The sequence below is a fragment of the Corvus moneduloides genome, chromosome Z, assembly GCF_009650955.1.
Source record: "Corvus moneduloides isolate bCorMon1 chromosome Z, bCorMon1.pri, whole genome shotgun sequence".
Lineage (NCBI taxonomy): Eukaryota > Metazoa > Chordata > Aves > Passeriformes > Corvidae > Corvus > Corvus moneduloides.
In genome coordinates this window covers 67697986-67719469 of record NC_045511.1, presented here as the reverse complement: position 1 = coordinate 67719469, position 21484 = coordinate 67697986, and the positions used below count along the sequence as shown (strand labels likewise).

At 37.9% G+C, this 21484-nt stretch overlaps 2 protein-coding genes across 11 annotated transcripts in view; one reads left to right on the top strand and one right to left on the bottom strand.

Moving 5' to 3' along the window:
- POC5 (POC5 centriolar protein) overlaps positions 1–15402 on the top strand; it is a 29498-nt gene extending 14096 nt beyond the window's left edge. Inside the window, exons 4-12 of one of the 2 annotated variants that reach the window (XM_032096556.1) lie at positions 2526–2707; positions 3088–3264; positions 5471–5575; positions 6285–6464; positions 7546–7708; positions 11519–11637; positions 12418–12528; positions 13375–13551; positions 14981–15402. In XM_032096556.1, coding sequence (XP_031952447.1) covers positions 2526–2707; positions 3088–3264; positions 5471–5575; positions 6285–6464; positions 7546–7708; positions 11519–11637; positions 12418–12528; positions 13375–13551; positions 14981–15130 — 1364 coding nt within the window. In that variant the 3' untranslated portion in view covers positions 15131–15402. The remainder of the gene's footprint in view (positions 1–2525; positions 2708–3087; positions 3265–5470; positions 5576–6284; positions 6465–7545; positions 7709–11518; positions 11638–12417; positions 12529–13374; positions 13552–14980) is intronic. The other variant, XM_032096557.1, reaches the window with a different exon arrangement.
- A 48-nt stretch (positions 15403–15450) lies between these two features.
- The window catches only part of ANKDD1B (ankyrin repeat and death domain containing 1B), a 28387-nt gene continuing 22353 nt past the window's right edge, over positions 15451–21484 (bottom strand). For 8 of the 9 annotated variants that reach the window (XM_032096565.1, XM_032096563.1, XM_032096561.1 and 5 more), the window contains 4 exons: positions 20753–20848; positions 17890–18088; positions 17107–17238; positions 15451–16778 (listed from right to left, as the gene is read on the bottom strand). In XM_032096565.1, coding sequence (XP_031952456.1) covers positions 16720–16778; positions 17107–17238; positions 17890–18088; positions 20753–20848 — 486 coding nt within the window. In that variant the 3' untranslated portion in view covers positions 15451–16719. The remainder of the gene's footprint in view (positions 16779–17106; positions 17239–17889; positions 18089–20752; positions 20849–21484) is intronic. The other variant, XM_032096566.1, reaches the window with a different exon arrangement.

Below are 21484 nucleotides of genomic sequence, written 5' to 3'. Positions count from 1 at the left end.
ATTACTAAGATTGGAGCAGTACATTATTTTTTGCAGAGATGTGCAATGATGACTCATACCCAAACGGTGGAAAAATTCCTTCTCTTCAGGCCTGCCAGTCCTCAACATATATCCATTAGACTTCTTACAACATTTCAGCAAATTGCTGTGCTCAGCTTGGGCCACTGATAGCATGTCACGTGTGAGAACAGTCTGTCAGAGCTTATTTACTTAATAAAAGCAGGAAAAGTCAGATACTAGAGCAACACAGAAAAACCCAACAGTAGTAACAGACATCTGGATAAAAAGCTGATTTCATTATTTCTGTCTAGAGATATGTTGCAGGAAATGCATGTGGAGATTATTATTAAAGTACATTTCTATACTTACCATATCCAAATGGTTCCAATATCCTTCATGCCTTAGCAAACTGTAACCGAACAACAATATATAATTCTATGGAAGGAACAGACAGAAGGAGAGCATTAGAAATAAGAATTAAATTAATATGTGTACAACTAGAAAATTATAGCAATGCTGGAAGGCCAAGATTAATTCCATAACATGACCATATAAACACGTAACAGATGCACTTGGTGGATTCAATGAAGATATGATACATCCTATGGTAAATGAGAGAAATTAAAGCTATGTTAGGATAATCTGTTCCTAGGGAGAATTAAGGAGAAGAGAGTGATGAACTAGTAATACTGTGATTCTCAGACTATGGCAGTTGTCAGTCTATTTTAATATCCTGTTTTTATTGGTTACATTTTGTTCTGTTGGGTTTGTTTGGTTTATTTTTTAGGAAAGTATCTTACAAACTGTGCTGTGTAGGTTGGATATCCGCGTAATCTAACCAAGTAGTAAAAGTTTAAAAATAAAAATAAAGCTTCATGCATTTCATGTCACAACTGAAGGAAGGAGTGGCATGCAGGAAAGGGGAAAAGTGGTGAAGGACAGAACTGTGAATATTTAACAATGGTAACAGTGCCAGATAATTTTATTGTCAGATGCCAGGCAGGTTCTTCATCACATATATTAGATGCATTTCAAGTAATCTGAATCATCTGTCTGGCATGTCACATATTTGGGAGATTTTTACAAGCAACAAGTATTCAAATTCTGCCACTACCTAAGCAATACTTCTGTCATTTTCAAGAGAAACTGAAAAAAAGCTAAAGCCTGATTTTAATATACTCTGTGATGGGGAATAATCTGTGTATGGCCTTTTGCTTCTGTAATAGGACAGGACATTTAGTCTATAGAAATAGTGTGTTAGATGGGACTTATTTAGCTCAAGCTGATGTTGTTAATTTTATGATGTGTGGTTGTGTATTACCTTGGGAGAAATACCAAAAAGCAATTGTAACTGCTTCTGCATCACAGTTCTTCCTTGTTTCCTTCTTGTTCTGGAGTACGAGTGTAGTAGTTTCGTGGCAGGGAGTATTGGCCAGACAGCTCTTCTCATTTCCTTGGGACAGGAGACTTAACAGTGAAAATAGCTGTGAAAGAGTATCAACCAGCAGGCTCTGCCTTGAATAAATTAGAAACATACTTTTCTAGTGTCCACTGAAGATACTGCTTTGTGACAGTTAGATTTACCTCTTCTAGGTTGAACCAAAAAATCAGACCCATCAGACAATATTTGTTTTCAGAAGTGAAGACTAAAATGTTGGTGGTTTCCTCTGTTTGTGAAAAGAAGGGAGTATTCTTTTGAAGTTGTCCTATTTGTTGTTATTAACAGGAATCTACTAATACCTCTTCTTTACTTTTTTTTTAATTCAGTTGTCGACTCAAATAAATTTTCTGTAAGGAATAACTAAATATAAACCAATATTTTATTTCCCAAGTTTACTTAAATATTAACTTTATTTTCAGCTCAAATGTATGCCTATTAGCTTTTGGGCAGGGATTAACTTTAGTTTGTAGTGGTAGCTAGCCACAACTCCTCAAAGTGAGGACTTACTGTGTAAGGCATTATATAAGTTCATGGTAGATAATTCCTTTCTCAGATTGCTTAAGGTCTAATTACATGAACAAATTGAAAGCTTTAAGAAAAATGGATGCAGGTACATATTAACATGGAAATATATCCACAGGCTCCTTTGTGAATTTGCTAGGCAACACCACAGATCTCAGGCATTTACAGACTCATTAAGGAAAAAGGCAAAAGTTAGTGTATTTTTGACCTGAGATATTAATTGTCAAGAGTCCTTTACTTAGAGGTGTTGTTTCTGTCTGTATTTTTGGTGCTTGCTGTGATCATTTTCTTTCAAATTAACTTATATTAAGATACTGTATTTTACAGGAGCGGCACTTTTGAATTTACTAATGTTACAATAGGATCGTCAGTTTAAATATATTTGTGTCCAGGAAGCGTGTATTTGAATTGGGTTGCTTTTCTTATGTGGTGAAAGGAGGTTTCTGATGTCATAAATATTATATTTCCTTTTCACCACTGCCTGGCTTCTGACTTCCATCCAGAATGCGGACCAGTTAGCCTTTCCAGAGTGTCAGTCCTTATTGTCTTGTTTCATTTTTAGTCTCAACATCAATGAAGCAGGCCCATATGGAACAGCCTGCTCTTTCAGAAGCAAGTTCTTCACAAGGATCCATACATGGTCCAAGAGAAGTCAGCAAAACCTCAGTGACTGAATTAACTTCACCAGAGGAAAAACTCACTCAAATAGAAAATATACTTGATCTCTGGAGTGGAAGTCTTAAGGTATTTATATTGTATGGAATCCTTAAAAATCATTCATGGATATCATTGTATTGTAGAGTGAGTGCAGGAGAAATTGCAGTGTGATTGCTGGGAGAATGGTATTTCTTGTTGTTGTTGCATATTGCGCGTAAATATATATAGCATAGAATATATTGTTTCAAAAACTTTGGAATAACTGTCTCCATTAGGGATGTTTTGATATCATGATTCAATACTTCAGTGTGTCTGGTAATATTTATAGCTGTAAACGGCCTATGTAATGAAGGTATCACTGTAAATATTTGTGTCTCCTTAATTGCTAAGTATTTTAAGATTAAAATAATAGGGAGGAGGGAATCATTTAAACTAATTGCGTTACTGTCATCCTTTGAACTTTTCAGACAAATATTCTGACTGAACTGAAAAATTGGAAACTTAATTTGATTCAACATCACAAGCTTCAAATGAGACAAGAGAAAGAGAAACATGCTGCACATGTGAAACAATTGCAGAATGAGATGGAAAACCTGAAGGAGTTACTTCATACCTATGAAATCTCTATTAGCAGGAAAGATGAGGTACTCTGTTTTCATACGCTGTTTAAAAATATCCACACTAAATTTTCTGGACCATCTCTTTGAACAAAATATTTTTGAAGCAAGTAACATAGAGAAGTAAATAATACATTCAGACTGTATAGCAGAAAAATAATCATTGTTGCTAATAAGGTTGTCTATACTAACAATGAAAACCCATTATATGTGCATACTTTGCATTGTTTGCTTCTTAAATCTAGAATCTACTCGTTTCTTATTTATTTCATGAAGATCACACGGGCTTAGGTGAGTCTATTAGCTCCTACACTTTAAAAGCATCTAAATTTTCAATTATTAGATCGGTTTTCCTCAGTTTTAAATGGGCAGCAGTCTCCTAAGTGTTGAAGAGCCTCTATTTTAGGATTCTTAGGAATTCTACATTTATACATATTCTTAAGATTGGACATTTGGAGTCTCTGATTTACACTTTCCTGCTATCAACGATGTAAACAACTTCAAAATTAACTAGTACTATGGAAGTGGATATAAAATCTTGGCAGTTTTGCAATCACATAACATAATTGAGTCTTCTTACTGCTACCCTGAACATTTAACCTAGTACTTGAGAACATTTAATGGAGTTTGAATTTGTAATTCCTACTGACATTTTCAAAAAACATACATTGCGGGAGTTAAAATATGAATGGAGATGATGTTCTGTGTCCATTTGGAAAACAGACTAATCTTACAGACCAAGCAAATATAAATGTTGTAACATTACATGAACAGGATTAGTCTTGTACAATGTAACTAGTACCTATGTACATGGCTATTTCAGCATATACATTTCTAACATCTAATTCTGTTGGCTATCATTGTATGTCAGTTGTATTTAATGTGCCATAATTCTCAATGATATCTTGAAAGCTCTAATTTTTTTCTGCTGCCAAAGAAATTATTTCTTCAGCCAATTTTGTAGTTCTGTTTCTAAGAAAAAAATCATTTGAATAGAAAATTACTATTGCTACCACCTGAATGGAAGGTGGCAGTGCTTCCATGCTTCCATATATCACTCCATAATGGTCAAAACTGCTGTATCCTGATATGGATATAAACCAAAGTCCATCAGCATCACAAACATTACAAGTATTATAAATTCTTATTTCACATTGTAAATCTCAAATGCTTTTTATTTTCAAAAATGTCCTAATTAACAAAAATAGACCTAGGTTAAGGCTTCTGGTGTGTATCAGCATGTATGCAGCATCGAAAATTGACTTTTATGTTAGTATATGACACTTTTTCAATGAAAGTAATTAATATCTATTTAATTTAATTCTGTTTTAATTTTAGGTATCATTCATTTCATTAATGTATGTTCAATGATTACTACTTGTAACAAATGCAATATAATGTTAACATATGTTAGCATGTATTATCATAAAATGTTGTTCTCAACAATCTTTATGCAGTAGTTAAAGTAACTTTACATTATTCCCCAAAGTCCCATGATAGGTCGCTGTTGACCATTGGAGTTGCTCATGTGTGACTGATGGCAGAGTCTAGCTTAAGAAGTTAGGCAGAAATATAGAGAAATATTGAGATTTGGTGTACCAAATTTGCATCATATCTGGCTTAATTTTTAATTGGGGAACCTCAGCTTTATGTGTACTCATTAAATTTAGAGATTGCTGGTAAAAGTCCCCAGTTGCAGTCTCTGTCCAGTAGGACATCTTGTCTCTCAAATATTTTAGTTGCTATAAGCCTATAATAATATCTTTCATGAGAACTTCTAAAGAGAGTAACAATTCTTAATAAGATTTTTCTAGTTTGTAGCAACTACTTGGCTTGTTTATTCTGTTCCGACAAGTGAAAAATCTTCTAATATAAATGTTTCTGATTTTTAAAAATTTTCTTTGAAATAATTTTCTGATGTTATGCTACAGTAACATTTAATTATGAGAAAGTAGCTCAGAAACCAGCAAATGTAGGAGGAAATAGCAATTCAGTTGAACTTCTCCTAAAACTACACAATGGAAGTGCCACAATCTGAGTGTTGAAGCCACAAGAATTTTAATTCTGGTTTGAACTCTGATTGTTTCTTACTTGATTAGAGTAACGGGAAGTTTCAGTAGAAAGCATCCATTAAAAGCAAGCGCTTTAAGTGAAAAATAATTGAGACATAAAGTACATTCTATTTGACCTTACAATGATCATAGCTATTGAAATAGTGTTAATATTTTTGCAGGTAATTACTAACTTGACCCAAGCATTAGAGAAGCAAAAGGAGCGAGTAGAGTTGATGAGAAAGTTTACGATGTGGCGGATTCAGCATGTTAAAACCAAACAAGAGGTATGTGCACAAAATAAGAATGCAATGAAAATGAAACCTCTGAACTCAAAAGAGTCAGAGCTGCTGCAGTTCCTGTTACAGTTTGAAGAAATTACGATGTTTCTATTTTGATGTGTTTGACAGTGTCAAATAACAGTTTGGAAAGATCAGCTCTAAAACGAACATTGCTGTCAGAATACTCTCTGGAATGGGAAAAAAACCCATTGTCTGCTGACTGTATTGAAGTAGAGTAGAATAGTAGAGTTGTTTCAAAGTAGTTTTTAAACAATCCTGAAGTGTAAATTTATTCAAAAGGTGTTTTATGCTAACTATCTGCAATCTTTGTGACTGCATATTTTTTGTGATTCCTGCAGTGAATCCAAATGTGCACATACCCATCAAATAGCTTCACACATGCCTGCTTACACCGCATGCATGAGGTTGTTTGAGTGTCGTTAAACCAACAGTAAGACCACTGTTGTGTGCAGCCTAGGAGTTCACAAACACAGTTTCTCGTGTTGGGGTCAGGAATGTGCCGTGGCACGTGTGCAGAGGCAACACTGAGCTGCTGACACTGCTTGTGTAACGCTTCACTGCAGGACCTGTAACTCAGTTAAGGAGTTCCTACTGTGGTCTGTGTAATAAGCTGTAAGACAATCATCCACACTGGAGTACTGAGATTTTATCATCCCTGAACTTTTGTGTGATATGGTTGTATTTACTTCCTAAGGAGTATGCATATAGCATAGCGGACAGACATTTCCGGACAGCTTTGATGAAGAAAGTGTGGGCAGCATGGCGCTCTGCTAGTGAAGTAAGATGGAAAGACAAAGTAGCAAGAGCCTGTCAGTTAAGGGCAGAAGATGTGTGTGTTCAGCTGACCAATGATTATGAAGCCAAAATTGCAGAGGTAAAATCAATTCTTTTCCCTTCTTTTGCTCCTTCACTCCCAATCCCTGTCCCTCCAAAGTATCTCTTTCTCAGAAAACCTAACAAACATGAGTATTTTCCAGCAGAACAGAGCTCCCAAGTATGCAAGAAGATCTGAATGGATCTAAGATCTCTGTTATGTTTTCAGATGTGACTTTGTTTCCCTGCATCTGATATAAAATGTTGCCTATCTGCATGCACAGATGAAATAAACTGGACTTTCTTCAAACGAGGCAAATCTCTGTTTGCCTACCGGTGGGAACACCATTAGTTTTCTAACAGCTTCCTGTTAATATGGGATATGCGTTTTGAGGTCTTAATAAAGAAGACAGTGGGAATAGAAGACCATTCTTATTACGAGTGGTCATGATGAGTACAATTTTTTTTTTTTTCTGTAATAGCTACTCTGTTAAAGGCTGAAATTAAGTTTGATTTTTCTTCACCTTGCCAATTAAGCTTCTTAAAGAATTTTCAGATATTAAGATGAGATTGTCAACATATGCATTGGTACATGCTAAGTAATCAGTTTTAAAATACAACTTTTAAGAGTTTTGTATTTCAGCAAGAAATTAAACCTTGAACTTTAAGAACAGGCTTACCAAATGTGTCTTAACAGCACAAAAACCATAAGTAGCAACTTGCTCTGTTCTTTTCTCAGCATTTTTAGTTTTTTACAGTATCTAGAGAAGAGAGATTGGTGATGAAAATTTACCCTATATTTAAATAATTGTCTGAGAACGCTTGCTCTTCTGTTGAATGAACCCATGTTTCTGCAGAAATCTGGGTTGTGCCGAGATGCCAACTTCTAAAAGACAAAAGCTTGCAAGATACATTTCTGCTTAGGTAGGGTTTTGAATACAGTCTTGTCCTTGATATGTTCTAGTACTAATATTGTGCTGTATTACAAAGAAACTGCAGTGAGCTTTTCATCTCCAGTGAAGCAGAGATTTTTAAGTGAAAATACCTTTGTAAATATAGTAAATAATTTTTAAAGTTAATTGATGAATATGTAGTTTGCATTCAGAAGTAAGAGAGAGCTGTTTCCTCATTCTGTTTCGTAGCTAACTGCTGCTTTGGAACAGAGGAAAGCTGAGATTCTGCGACTGCACAGTGAAAGAGATCACTATGAAGACACCATGAAGAAAGCCTTTATGCGTGGTGTATGTGCTTTGAATCTGGAAGCAATGTCCATGTTTCAAAGCAAGGACAGTAGGCCAGATCCTGGTTAGTATGAATAGCAGCTTTAATCTGGTTGTGTGTGTGCATTTTTGTTGGATTTGTTTGGGATTTTTTGTTTGTTTTAATGGAGTTTCTTTTCTCTTTTTTTTTTTTATTTGAGAATCTGTGGCAATACAGAGTTTATTAAACTTTCATTGCTTTAAAATGTCCTGTTGAATATGTTGAGAAATACTCTGATGCTGAACTTCGTACTGCTGTAGCTAAAAGTAGGAATGTGTTCTCTTCATCCCACATTGCTGAGAGAGTAGTAACCTGCAGCTGAAGGCAGAACAAGACGTCAAAGGTGGCAAACAAAACACCAGGTTATGGAGCAGTGAAGACAAAATTCTGAAAATTCCTTTATGCTCTGGAATCTCAGTGTGCAATGAATCAGCTTTACCCAGCTCTCCCTTCTTTTTTAATCTTGCTTTTGAATGTAAAAAAGGCAAGCAGATCTCTCATGTTCTGTATTTAGTTGTAACTCTGTGCCAGAACAGGAAACACCAGTCTATTTTTAGCAGCAGCATACTCGTAAAACCTGTGTAGCTACACAGGGAAGAGCTTCACATGCTTAATGATGTAATGAAATCACCCCCTCAGAGTGAGACAATCTGTAGCAGTGGGAACATAATCGTGCTGGTGCAGCAGCCTACGTTAAAGAGAAAATAGCTGTGCTAGCAGGAGTGTCACAGCTATGCATGTGGCTCAACAACCAGCTGTACTGGCAGCCGTGGTTAATAGCCTTAGACAAGTAACTTCAGTTGTTAAATTTAACAGTCTTACACAGAAGTTTCTGAACTACTTTAGAAAAATTCTTCACCAAAAAATGTAGCTAGGAAGAGGAAATAGTAACCTGAAGAAAATGTAAGAGGATACTTACCTGAGCAGCTGTCTAAGCCTGTTGAACATAAGTGGTATTTGTGTAGTTGCTTAGGAACTTAGTATGACATTAGCTAAGTGTAGCTAGTAGCTGTGTGCTAGTAAAAACATAGGATCAGTATTTGTAGACTGTTAAGAATGAATGATTTCTTGAAGATACTGAGTTTGGGAATAAAATTACAGGGCATTTCCCAGGTACTTCTTTTTCACTGTGTACTAATTAAGAACTATTCTATCTTGAAGCTTTATCCTTTATTTGTTTATTGTTTTCAAAAAACATGCAACAGACAACAGGTCTCCCTGATAATGAAGGGTAACTGACTCATGTGAAAGCATTGTTTCTGTAGACCTATAAAAATAAGGGTAAGTAGTAAGGAAATGAAGAAAACTGAGCTCTAGAATAGTTGTGACCAACCCCTGAGTTTCATGGACCAAAGATTTTGCTTGATTTTTACTAAGAAGCTGGAACTGATACTCTACACCAGAACAAGACCTAAAGATTTTGCTGTGCTGGATGTTAGGCTACCCATAACTTATTTTTTTGTGTATCTGCTATTATGCTTTTTAATCAGGCTTCATAACATCTCACAGACTGTGTTTCAGTCCTAAGCAGGTCATCATCTTCCACCACCTCTTGTACCACATTCTCCCCTGCCCTAGGCTTACTATGTTTTTTTTGCTACAGCCAGATGGTGGTTTTAATGAAGTTAGTTACATAATTATTTAATATGGTTGAACAACCATTGATCTGCATTCTTGATCAGGTAGAACAGTGATCAGGACATCAGAAGACTGCAAACATCAGAGAAGATGATTGTGATTTGTTGCTGGTCGTTTAATCTGTGGGTATCAAAACTTCATGTGCCAGAATCAGTCAGCAATTATAAATTTATATGAACACTGCAGTGCCACCTACTGTCATTGTATATAAAAGCAGAATTTCACCCCTTTACAAATTTATTATTAGGTTATTTTAATGTACATTTAATATACACACAATATACAGATAACATACATATCGTATATCATTATACTTTATTTATTAATCGTGTGCATGTATCACAGCCTTAATGGCTTCATAATATTTAGTGTCAGTGTTGATGGTGCAAATGTTATCTGCCTAATTTGCTGACTTTCTTTTTAATTAATAATATATCAAGATTATTTTAACCTTTTTATGTATTTAGAGGAACACTGTAGCCAAAAGAATTCATAACTTTTTGCTTATAAAAATCCTAACATTGTTTTTCTTCAGTAGCATAGATCAGATCTGACTGGTCTATAACTGTGTATTGGTCCTGTCTGTGCTTAAGCTTAATGTGTGTGTACATACATAGATATATAAGAAATGTATATTTTGGCATTCTTTTACTCTTGACATCTACAAGTATTGCACAGATTTGAAGCACATTCCTTTTATTTTTCCTCCATATTTCAGCTAAGAATGAAAAAAACCAAACACAATTACCACACGGTGTCACTCTAGTCACTGGAATGAGCAAATTTCTCTCATCCTGGAACTCCTGCTGGCATCAGCTGCTTCAGAAATAGGAGAGTAAATAAGAATACCTCTCTCTCCTTCCTTTAATAAAGTCTGTATTCTAAAAGGAAAAGGCTGGAACTGCTTGGAAAAGAGACTGGGCTTATGTCTGCAGATCTGGCATCCCCAGTGTCTGCATTTTAAGATAAAAGTATCCCAGATGGATTTTATTCAAGCTTAAGCTTACCCAGCCTACCCTCGCAGGGACATGAGAGCTATAGGGTGCCTGTAGATTGTCCCAGCCAGGATGAGGCCACTGTCCAGCAGTTATATATGGGGATGAGATGCTGCTGCTAATGTGTAACATTTTATTTTACTACCAGTAAGCCCCCTTAAGGATCTTGTGCTCTCAGAGAAGTCCAGTATGACCTTTGTGTTTTCCTCTTTGTACCGGTTTGGCCAAATTTAGAAATATATCCTCTGAGAGAAGGCACAGCCACCCCTCCCCACACCAGCTTTGGGAAAAATAAATTTTCCTCGAAGGAAAGTGAAGGAGAAAAAACTATTTATTTACCAAACACATGGAAAAAGGATAATAATGCTAAATAATAAAATCTGTCACTGTGGAGAATAAAACCTGGGAAAGTGTCAGAGTCCTCCCTTTGGTCTCCTCGGAGCTGGGGCTTGGCCCAGGGCCAGGCCCTCTGTGCCTGGTGGAAAGTCCTCCCGATGTGCTCTGAGGTTGAAGCAGTCCAGCAAAAAAGGGAGAAAATCCGAAATTCCAGGGAAGGAAAAGCAAAGTCCAACTCTCAGTCTCTCTCCGGAGAAAAAAGAAACTGAAACAACTGGCCAGAAGCTGACTGGAAAAACAGCAAGCCGGGTGCTTCCTCGCTCCCCTGCCGCAGCTGAAAAAAAAATCCCAATCTCTATGTGACCTTGAACAAGCTGCAAACTGCTTTGAGAAAGTTTTGCTGAGTTTTCCTTCCCCCTCTCAGGCTCAGTTTGGAGGCATAGAAAGGCACAAGAATTAATTTCTGGGTATAGGGCAGCGATATGGGATACACATCATAAGGTCACCCCAAGACACTATCTAAACTGGATCTTAGGATAAGAGCACCTCCTGCACACTGGTTTTAGTTCTGGAAAGCAGTAGGAAGAACCTCAGTTCTTTGCACTATAAGTAGGTGACATGTGCCACGGGGATGTTGAGACATAACTGAGAAACAAGCCCCTTGAAAAACATATACAAGCACCTCCAAAGATGGGTAAAATACAGGAATGTTATTCTGCCTACCTACCTACCTCTATAAAGAACAGCCTGATCTTTTTTATTCTATTACACAAAATCCCAAAGAAATACTAAAATTTTTATTGTAATTTATCTTCCCCCATATCCCCACCCCTTAGGGTTAGCTAGATTATGTGCTGATCCCATTACTTTTTGTTTTTAATAATAGATACAGGAAGCAGGAGAAATGATAATGCTCCCACTGGTGCAGGAAGGCCACCTCCTTCACAGTATAATCCGCCCTCACCACCACCTCCACCAGCAGCTTCTCTTCAGATGGAAGGCATGGTAAGCATGTAGCTGGAACAGAATTGTATTTGCTAGTGACAAAAAAGAAACTCCTTGGTTTGGGCTTTTTTGAAGAAAGTCCAAGTCTAAAAGGAAACCTGCAGGTGTGTTCAGACTGCACTGTGAAAATGAAGTGACTGGGACACAGCTGCTGTGGCTTGCTGTACTTTCATTAAGCTTTTTTTTTATTTTAGTGAAAATGCATTAAACTAATGAAGACAAGGTCACTACAATAAGCATAATTTGTTCTCTAAGGTTCTCTCTGGAAAAAAGCTGTTAAGAGGTTTTTTTTAAAAAAAACCTCTGAATTTAATGTACTCTGAAAAGATGAAAAGTTGGATTGACTTAAAACTTCTTTTTTAGGGGGGTAACACATATAGACATTGAGGGAACTCACCTTATTGTCCTATCATACCAACTTAGCCAGATCATCATCTAGTGGCATGGTTGTTTTGGAGCTGCCCTGGAGCCATCCTGAAAACTTTGCCACTGTAAAACAGTATCATGTTGGAGAGTAGGTTAGAACAGAGATGATGTGCATGCCTCTCTCCTGATTTTTAATTCTAATAGTGACAAATGTTATTCACACAATTTCTACTATTTTTAGACAAGTAATTTTAAATTAGACAATTAACAGTAACACTAGAGGTAAGATATCTGCAAAGATATTACAATTAAAAGGGTAATTGGGATAGTAAAAAAACTGACTATCTAAGGAGTAAAATTGTATTTTTTAGAAAGTAGCACTCTTTCTTTGTAAACTCTGGTTTCATTTCACAGTTTTCTAGCCACCTGGCTCATGGAAGCACTCCTGAGACCAGGCTAGATGCTGATTCTCCAGGAATCATCAGTAGCACAGCAGGATCTGGTGTGACATCAATTCAAAAACTGGTAATGTGCTAAAATTAACTTCTTTTCTTCTTTTAAGGCATATTCATAACAAATATTAGTTTGGATATTGTATTTGTGCATTCCTCAGAGCAACACAGGTATGTAGTTCAGGGCACTGCCATAGAGTTTACGTGGCAGTACGAAGACACTAGCTTGCAAGTGCTCATTTGTGTCACATAAACCCATTTATGCTAGGAGCAGTTTTAAATTCTTTTTGTAGGTAGGGCAGTGCGGCAAAATGAGGAATAGGAGAGTGCATGTACACTTAGCTATAGTGCAACAGGAGCAATCAGTGTTTGACTTGATAACCTTTTGTTATGGAAAGTGCTTTATCTTGTTCTACTGCTGTTTGAAATTTCTGTCATTCTGTTTTCTATGCTTAGTGCTAAACTGCCCTCCTTTTCTAGCACTTGATACAGGTTGCTATCAGCTGTCAGAGAAAGATGCATTATTGTACACATGGGAGCTTTTTTATTTTCTGTTCTGTCATTGCTAGAAAGGATTTCCACAGTGGCGGAAGTACCTTCAGCTGTCACTCAAGCATGCAGTCAGTGAGCAAAGCTAAACTATCCATGCTGCTTGATTTTTGTCAAATTATTCTTAACTTCCCTCAGGACAGAAGTCATTTGCTTGAAATGCTGTCTCATTCTTAGGAGTCGAAAAAAATTGAGTCATCCTGGCTGCAGCCAGGTGGAGCAAATTCAGTCCTGTGTAATGTAACTGGATTACCTGCAACATCACAAGTTCCATTTAGGCATGTGGCAGATAAAACTGAGCAGAAATACTAGAGCATTTTAAATATTATGTTGAAAATTTTTTACCAATTAATACTTGATTTATTTATAGCCCATGGCAAAAGTAATAACATCTGCACAACAGAAAGCAGGAAGAACAATCACTGCTCGAATCACAGGCCGAGCTGATATGGGACAAAGATCCAGAGCTTCTGGGAGTTTAGCAGTGATGGGAGTTGCTCCACCCATGAGTTCAGTCATTGTTGAGAAACATCATCCGGTCACTCAGGTAAATCAGATTATGCTTCTTACAGTATTTTTATTACAACACATCTGGTAATAGTTTGAAGAAAAATTACCTTGTGAAGAGGTATTAGACAAAGCTCAGACTTGAGGCCTGTTGAAAATAGCAAACAGTACTTACTGTCTTTGTGTAGAAGGCACTGGTGAGGAGATGTTTAACCCCAGCCAGCAGCCAAGCCCCATGCAGCCACTCACTCACTCCCCCACCAGAAAGATCAGGGAGAGAATTGGAAGGGTGAGAGCTGGAGAACTCATGGGTTGAGAAGAAGACAGTTTAGTAGGGAAAGCAAAGGCTGTGCACACAAGCAAAGCAAAACAAGGAATTCATTCACTGCTTCCCGTGAGCAGGAAGGTGTACAGCCATTCCAGGAGAGCAGGGCCCCATCACACATAATGGTTACTTGGGAAGACAAAACTCCATCCCTCCAAATGTCCCCCCTTCCTCCTTCATCCCCCCTTTATACACTGAGCATGGTGCCACAGGGTCTGGAACATCCCTTTGGTCAGTTGGGGCCACCTGTCCTGGCTCTGTCTCCTCCCAGCCTCCCAACCACCCTCAGTCTTCTTACCAGCATGGCAGTACCAAAAGCAGAAAAGGCCCCCATTTCCTGCCATGACTCACAGCCCTGTGGCACACTGCACATAGCTTTCAAGAATTTGGGCTATTAAGCAGAAAGTAATACTTAAACTGTATGTTCGTAGGAGATTAGAGATTCAGTGTGGTAATTACTTCATTAAGAACAATTTCTGGATTCAGATTTTGTGACTAGTGTGACAAGGAATGCACCTGAACTACTGTAACAAACACTGATTTCTAAAAATGTAGTAGGTGTGACAGCCCTAGAGATACATTCTGTATACCCTTTCTGCAAATAAAAACCTAAGTGGAAGTCAAGTATTTCTCTTGAGTTAATTTGAGAGGGGAGAGAGTTTACCTTGATTAAAAGCAACTGTTTGTTACACTAAGGTGGCTAGTTTTATGGGCAGAAAATTAATTCTTGATAAAATGGAAAACCTTTTCTTTTCAAAGACCTTTCAGAGACTGCCTCATAGCAAATACTAAGCTTCAAAAATAAAGCTGGCATGATTAAATTAGCACTACAGGGGGAAATTGTGAGCAGTATGGTAAAAAACTGAAACAAACCAACCTCGAAGTAAGATTGAAGTGATAAAAGCTCAAGATAATTAGTTAACTGAAAGTTTAGCACGTTATATTTGGAAAAGTGTATTACAGATAAGAAAGGAAAAGAAATTACCCTTTCTGTTAAATGACCATTTATTTTTCCCTTTTTGATAAGTGTATTTCAGTTTGCTGGATTGCATATCTTTCTTTCTAAACTACATCTCACCTAGAGCTATTTTAATGGGAATTTTTTGTGCCATTAAGTGTTTTGATGTATCTGATTACTTTTCAGCAAACCATATCACAAGCCACTGCTGCTAAATATCCTCGAACTGTGCTTCATTCTTCCGGCTCTACCACTGCGAGACCTGCAGGACAAGCTGGGCGAGTGCTTCAGGGCCAAACCCATGCCAGTGTTCAGTCAATAAAAGTTGTTGACTGATTGACTGTCTTTCTCACCGGTAGGGGTTTTTAATCAAGGTACCTCTTCCCAGTCTTTTCAGATTTGATGCAGTAAGGCCTAAAGTACATGTCATGTTTTTACCCTTTTCTAAAAAAAAAAGGGTTTTTTTAAGCAAAAGTGCATTTATAATAAATGTCTGGAGGGGCAAAAGAACTTGAACTGTTGTTCTACCTCCAAACTTTTATTATTAAGACAAACACTTTTTATTTAAGGAATCCTTTGCACACTTTCAAATAAAGGATACAATGTAATTTTTGTCTGAATCTTTTTGTTTAATCCCAATGATACTAACATCTATGTTCAAGAGAAAATGAAATTTATTTTTGTTAGAAATACTTTTAACTGCTTATGCAAGTTAAGCCTAGTTGACATGCACCTTAATTATATCCTACAACAGTGTGTTTAAATGGAAAGCAGCAGGGTCGTATCCTCCACACCCAGGGTCCAGCTTGGGCCAGGTGAGGTATCGAGTCCATCAGATTCTTAAACAGTTTCATTTTCCAAGCTAATGTTGCAGAACTTGATGAATGCTGTAGGGATTCCAAGCATTTGTACGTTAGATCCCCAATTCCAAAACCTTAGGATTTAGCGGACTGTTCTTTGTATTTCTGGGACACTCTGCAGCCAACTCAAAGAAGGTTGCACACAAGTGGGCATTTTGGAGTAAGACTTCAAACTAAGATACAGATCACCTTTTTCGTACAAACAGTAGGATTCAGTGCAAAATAATGCTAGCTAAATGCAAACAGAAAAGGCAATTCAGTTCTTCCATTACATGATAAAACTATTGCTGTATTATAAAGAAGGTCACAAAGATAGACATTTACATAATTTTTTAGATATTAAATATATTCAGTAATAAGAAAACCTTTAAACATATTCAGCAGGATGCTACCAAGTATTAATTCAAGATATGAATAAGAAATAGGTGAATGATTTCTAGATGTGTTAAGTATTAAATATCAAATGTTATTTTGGGAGTATGTATACAGTGTTATGCTACGATAGAAAATTCTGCAGCCAGCTACACATGGATTTTATACATGACATTTTTGTGTATCTTCACTACATAAATCAAATGCTGCAGTAGAAAGATCTGTCATAATCCTAGCAAGAATTTAGAAAAACCTGAATCCCAAATGAGGCCAGATGCCAGCTTATTTCTGAAAGTGTTAATTGATTTATATACATAATTTTCACTCATGACATTTGATTTTTTTCATGTACAGGACATTTTATTTACATTTCACATCAAACACAAAGTAGTTTAGTTTGCAGTTTCAATACAGAATTACTTTATCAATGTTAGGTCAGATGCGGAAATTATAAGTGGGAATCTTGCCTTCACAGTTATAAACTACCAGTCAGCCATTCACTCTTAAATGTTTTATATTGCTATATAGCAAGCGTTTGAGAAATAAGTAACCATTTCAGGAGTGCAAGTTCTTCCAGGATGGAGAAAGTTGTACAACTTCAAAATAAGGTTTTTGTTTCCCAAAAGGATATTTGAACACCACTTTCCATCTGGCTTGTAATTCCATCATATATGCCATGTTTTATTGATGAGCTCATGAAATGACACATTTCCTGGAGTCCATGCCAATGCTAATTGAAGCTCTGATCTTCTCTGTAAAGTACAAAGAGAAAATGCTTGGTGTGCTTTGCTTCGCACAAGGTCAGACTAATCTGACTGAAGGCTGACCAGTCACAATTGAACCATGTGTGCAGGATAGAGGAGGGAAGCAAAATTTGCACATTTGTCTTCCTTTAGAAACCTCAAGTCTGACATAAATCCTTTTTCTCAAGGAGCCTCACCCCTCAGGAAGGGCAGTCCCAGAAAATAAGAAAGTGTTCTCCAGCCCCGCCCTGGCCACAGCTCCCCAGCGCCAGCAGGGACCTCGGCATGGCACTGCAGTCTCACAGAGGACACTGCAATGTGCTCTGTGTCAACTTACCAGCTAAAGGCTGAAATCCTGCATCCACCAGATCTTCATATAGGTGTTTAACAGGATTCTGATGAGCCAGCAGTGTACCATGTAACCAGATGAGCAACATTCTGTTTCCATGTTCCTTGTAACTTTTTTTCCCTATGCAATACACAAAGTATTTGCTCAATATGCTAGAAACAGTGTATTCTGTGTTTTTGCACTTCAAGAGTTCCAACAGATTTTGAACTTACTCATTCGCTCTTATTACCTTTCTTATCTAGGAGAAAAATGAAGACTGAAGCTTACAAAAGCTTTTAAAAAAATTCACGTTTTATCCTAACACTACTGTTAAGAGATAAAAAACACCTAATACATCTTAAAAATAATTTTTCCTTTCATTTTTCTCCAAGCTGTGGAAATACACCCTGTAATAGTAGTAACAAGTACAATTGTTTTCCCAGCACCTGAGAGGCCTGAAACCAGAAATTCCTGTTTCATGGCAGTTGTGCAGACAGACCATGAGCAAAATCTTTCTATGTCATAAGGTTCCCCAGGTCCTCACTTGCAGCATGACCTGCAAGACCCTTCTATGATGCTTATGGCTTCTAGTCTTGATCTCCAAAGAGGAAGGTTCCTTCAAGCCAGGAGGAAGAGCAGAAGTGTCCTGTACTGCTACAGCACTGCTTCCCAGGAACCAGGGACAAGGCTTGTACCCCTTCACTATGTGATATTCACATAGTTTATAAAGCAACACTGCCTTGTGAGGTTTTTTATCCTATGTATTATGTTTGGCCATTCAGATATTGTTACCTGTCCACTGTTCTTCAATAGCTTTAATTTGTTCATCTGTGAACTTCCAGAACACAGCAAGTTTTTTCCATTCACAGGGTTTTAACTGGGTATATGCTAGATTCCAAAGGGAAGAACGGATTTGCTTGGTCTGCGTACTGTGATCTTGTTTGAAGGACACACTGAAGTCTGACCTATTACCACTATGAGCTAGCTGTGTCTGAAAAAGAAAGCAGATGATAAATTTTATAACAGAGCTGGGAGCCTTTGCTCAGTGAGCCATGTCTTGAACAGCCAGATGTAGCTACTGACAGATGATTTGGTCAGTGCCTGTACAGGAACTGTGTATGGATCCTAGAAACAGAACTGAAACAAAGAGTTCCTCTGTGTGTTGCTACATATTAGTTAATTGCGAAACAACGCACTTTCTCTGGTACTTGATACGCAAAAGCAAAGTGACAGCAACTGTTGTGCCAGCACTGCTGTGCTGCTTGGCCCTGTCTATATATCGTGTTTAGAACACAGCTGGATTTCAGGTACAGTTCTTACCCTTATCTCTTGCTTCTCAAAGCACTAATCTCTCCCCAAGGAGAGGGTAGACAGCATGGGCACAGCACCTGCTCAAGCTGTTCCTTCCTCCACCCTGTCAGCTTCACTTGGCTGAAGTGGGGACTTCCAGATCCTTTGCTGGCAGGATCAGCCATTAGGCTTATCATGGGGACCCCCAATCAGCAAAGTGTCTAAACACCAATATGCACATATGTGTTGAACATGGATCTAGTGTCATTCCTGCATAAGTAAAATCAGGTAGAAAACAAAACCACATGGATTTTAGCCTCCAGATTAAAAGTGATGTTGCTACTGTATGCATGGTTCACCTGAAACAGGAGTGTTGGGGTTAGCTCTTGTTTGGGCACCTTGGCAAAAACCATGTCAATCAGTGATTTCAGCCCTAGCTAAGCAGTGCCCAGGGAACATTCCTAGTTAGGTAAACTCCAACTCTTTCTGTATTTCATTATGTTTATGTACTAGTTCTGTTTCAAATCAATCTTCAAAGGGAAAAAAATTTCTTTAGGAATTTGACAGAGGATTACAAAGCAGATACTAAGCAAAAAAGGAAATGGCAGTATGCCATGTTTTAAAAATGCTAAGCATAAAGTGCTTCATTCCAAATTAAATACAGAAAAATACAGCAGTGTTATTTCCTAGTCTTATGAGAGACCCGGAGAGAAAAAAAAGTCTCAGTTCAGTAACTAAGCATTGTCATGTATGTTTGATTCCCTTCATCTGATGCAGACTTTATTTCATGCTTCCTGACACGTGCAAGGTAATTAGGACATTCCACAGGACAGCTTCAGGGTTTCTCTGATTAGATGCTTTTCTTGTGATGCTTAATTTAAAACAAAACAAAACTCATGCAAACAAAAAAAAAAAAAGAAACCCTTTGCAGCAGCACAGCTGCTCTTTGCTGCTAATTGTGTTTTGAGGCAATGGCAAGGTGGGATGGTAACAGCTGCCCTCAAATCCAGTTTAACCCAGCCTGGACAATGATAGAGAAGGGTTGGGTAGAAATGATAAATAGAAAAAAAGGGCAAACAGAGGGAAGACACTCACACTTTATGTCATATGCCTTTCCTCTCAGCTACATGGCAATTCCTTTAACTAATGCTTTGTCACAAATGATAAGTCAGATGAATGTAAGAAAAAGACAGTCCTTAAAATAATGGTTCAAAATGCTGTAGTTCCATGTATGGTAACACCACCTGAACAGCATCATATTCCATACCCATAAGATTTAAGCTGTTCAAAAAGCTGCACTCTCAGCTTCAGGCAACAGGATACAAACACTTATGTTTGTATTTCCCAACATCTCTGGTGCTTTTGCAGAAAAGCATCTACTTAACACCTTTTCTTCTCTTCAGGAAATTCAGTGAACAATGCCAAGAGGTTGAGAACATTATGGGTTTACTGCTGTCTGACTTGTCACATCTTCTGTGGTTCTCTTTAAGCCAAAAAGAAACCATGATGTACCTAACAGCTCCAGCTGAACTGATGCAAATCAAATGCACAATACAGGGTGTTTGCGGCGGCATTTTTGCAATAATAAATCTAGATCTGTTATTTACCAGCCCTGTAACACTAGGTGTCATGGATTTGGCCACTCAGGGCAGGAGTAGGGTGATAAAACTGGCTAATTCCTGTGCCTGCTCTGGGACAGGATCAGTATGCTTACACACTTGGCTAACTCAGCAGGAAGCAGGAGGGAGAACGAAGTCACAAATTCGTATGGCAGTTACTTGCAAAACTCCAGAGAAGCCCATCACTATGCAGCTTACATTTAAGTAATAACTAGGGAAAGAAGGTGAGAAATTCAGACAACCTAAGCCATGTCCTTCACCCTTGTTGTGAAGTTCTTTTGTATTTCATTGATATGGTTTTATAATTAATACGCAAGGAACAGAAGAGGGAGCTCTTGTTGAAGTAGCTGAGCCCTTGCTAGCAAAGGAGTCACAGACATCTTCACTCGCCTATTTTTCAACGGCAGATTTTACTGTACCAAAGTTATCCAATGTGTAACCAATGTTATCCCAGCCATGGTGCTGATGGCACAGCACATGATGGCATCATGGATTTGGCTTAGATCTCTCTCCATTCCTTTATGTGTAGAGCACCAGGCAGGAAAAAAGATCTGCTTACAGTTTTACAGCTAGTCAGGAGTAAAACCTGGATGGGCTAGAGACTTTTCCATTCCCAATCCTAACTTTAGTTCATCAGGGCCAGTCTTGCAGCCTGCCAAAAGGAACCACCTCAGCCATAAGGCACTTCAAAATCAGAACTGGCTTTTCCCTTAGGTATCTTGAGTGTAATGAAAGATGCCTCTTACCTGTTTCATGGCATAATACCTTTCCGCTTTAATGATCATATCTACAATGAGGGCATGATGGCTCCTTGATGCCGTGGCTAGTGCAGTTTTTCCATGCTGAAAGCAGAGACAGTGAATCAGAACATTATCTTGGGTAAGTATGTCATAGAAGAAACACAGGAACTGTTTACAGAGCCCCATCCCCTTTTATTTCTACAGAAAAATCTATTTACTACCATTTTTATGGCTTTTGGGTAGCTACAATCAAAGTTCTATGCTCTGCATATGCTGCATCCCCTCAGCGCAGAGGTGGTCAACTTTCCCCCACTCTGAACTCCCCACTAAAGAATTTTTGGTGAGGTACAGCTGCTTTCAGAAACCTGCACTCAGACTGCTGCGTACTTCATACCAGCTTGCACTCTCCAGTTACTGCATCCAAGTTCATGCAAGCCCAGGTATCACAGGCTGAAAGCTACCACAAATACAGTCCATTCCCATGCTAGGGTTAAACTGGCATCTCAGATGGATAGGCTGGCAAAGTTGGAAATCTCCAACTTAAAAGGCAAACCTATGCCTTGTTTTAGATGGTAAGAGAAGGTGGCTCACAGAATGAAAGGAGAATTACTTTCTCATTACAGCTGACAGGAGCACAACTACAGGATGATGCTTCATGGGTATAGAGGAAGTCACAGTTACTAAAAGCCATTGTTTTAATTGCAGCTGCAGGGGTTTGCTCAGTCTACCTGAACCCAT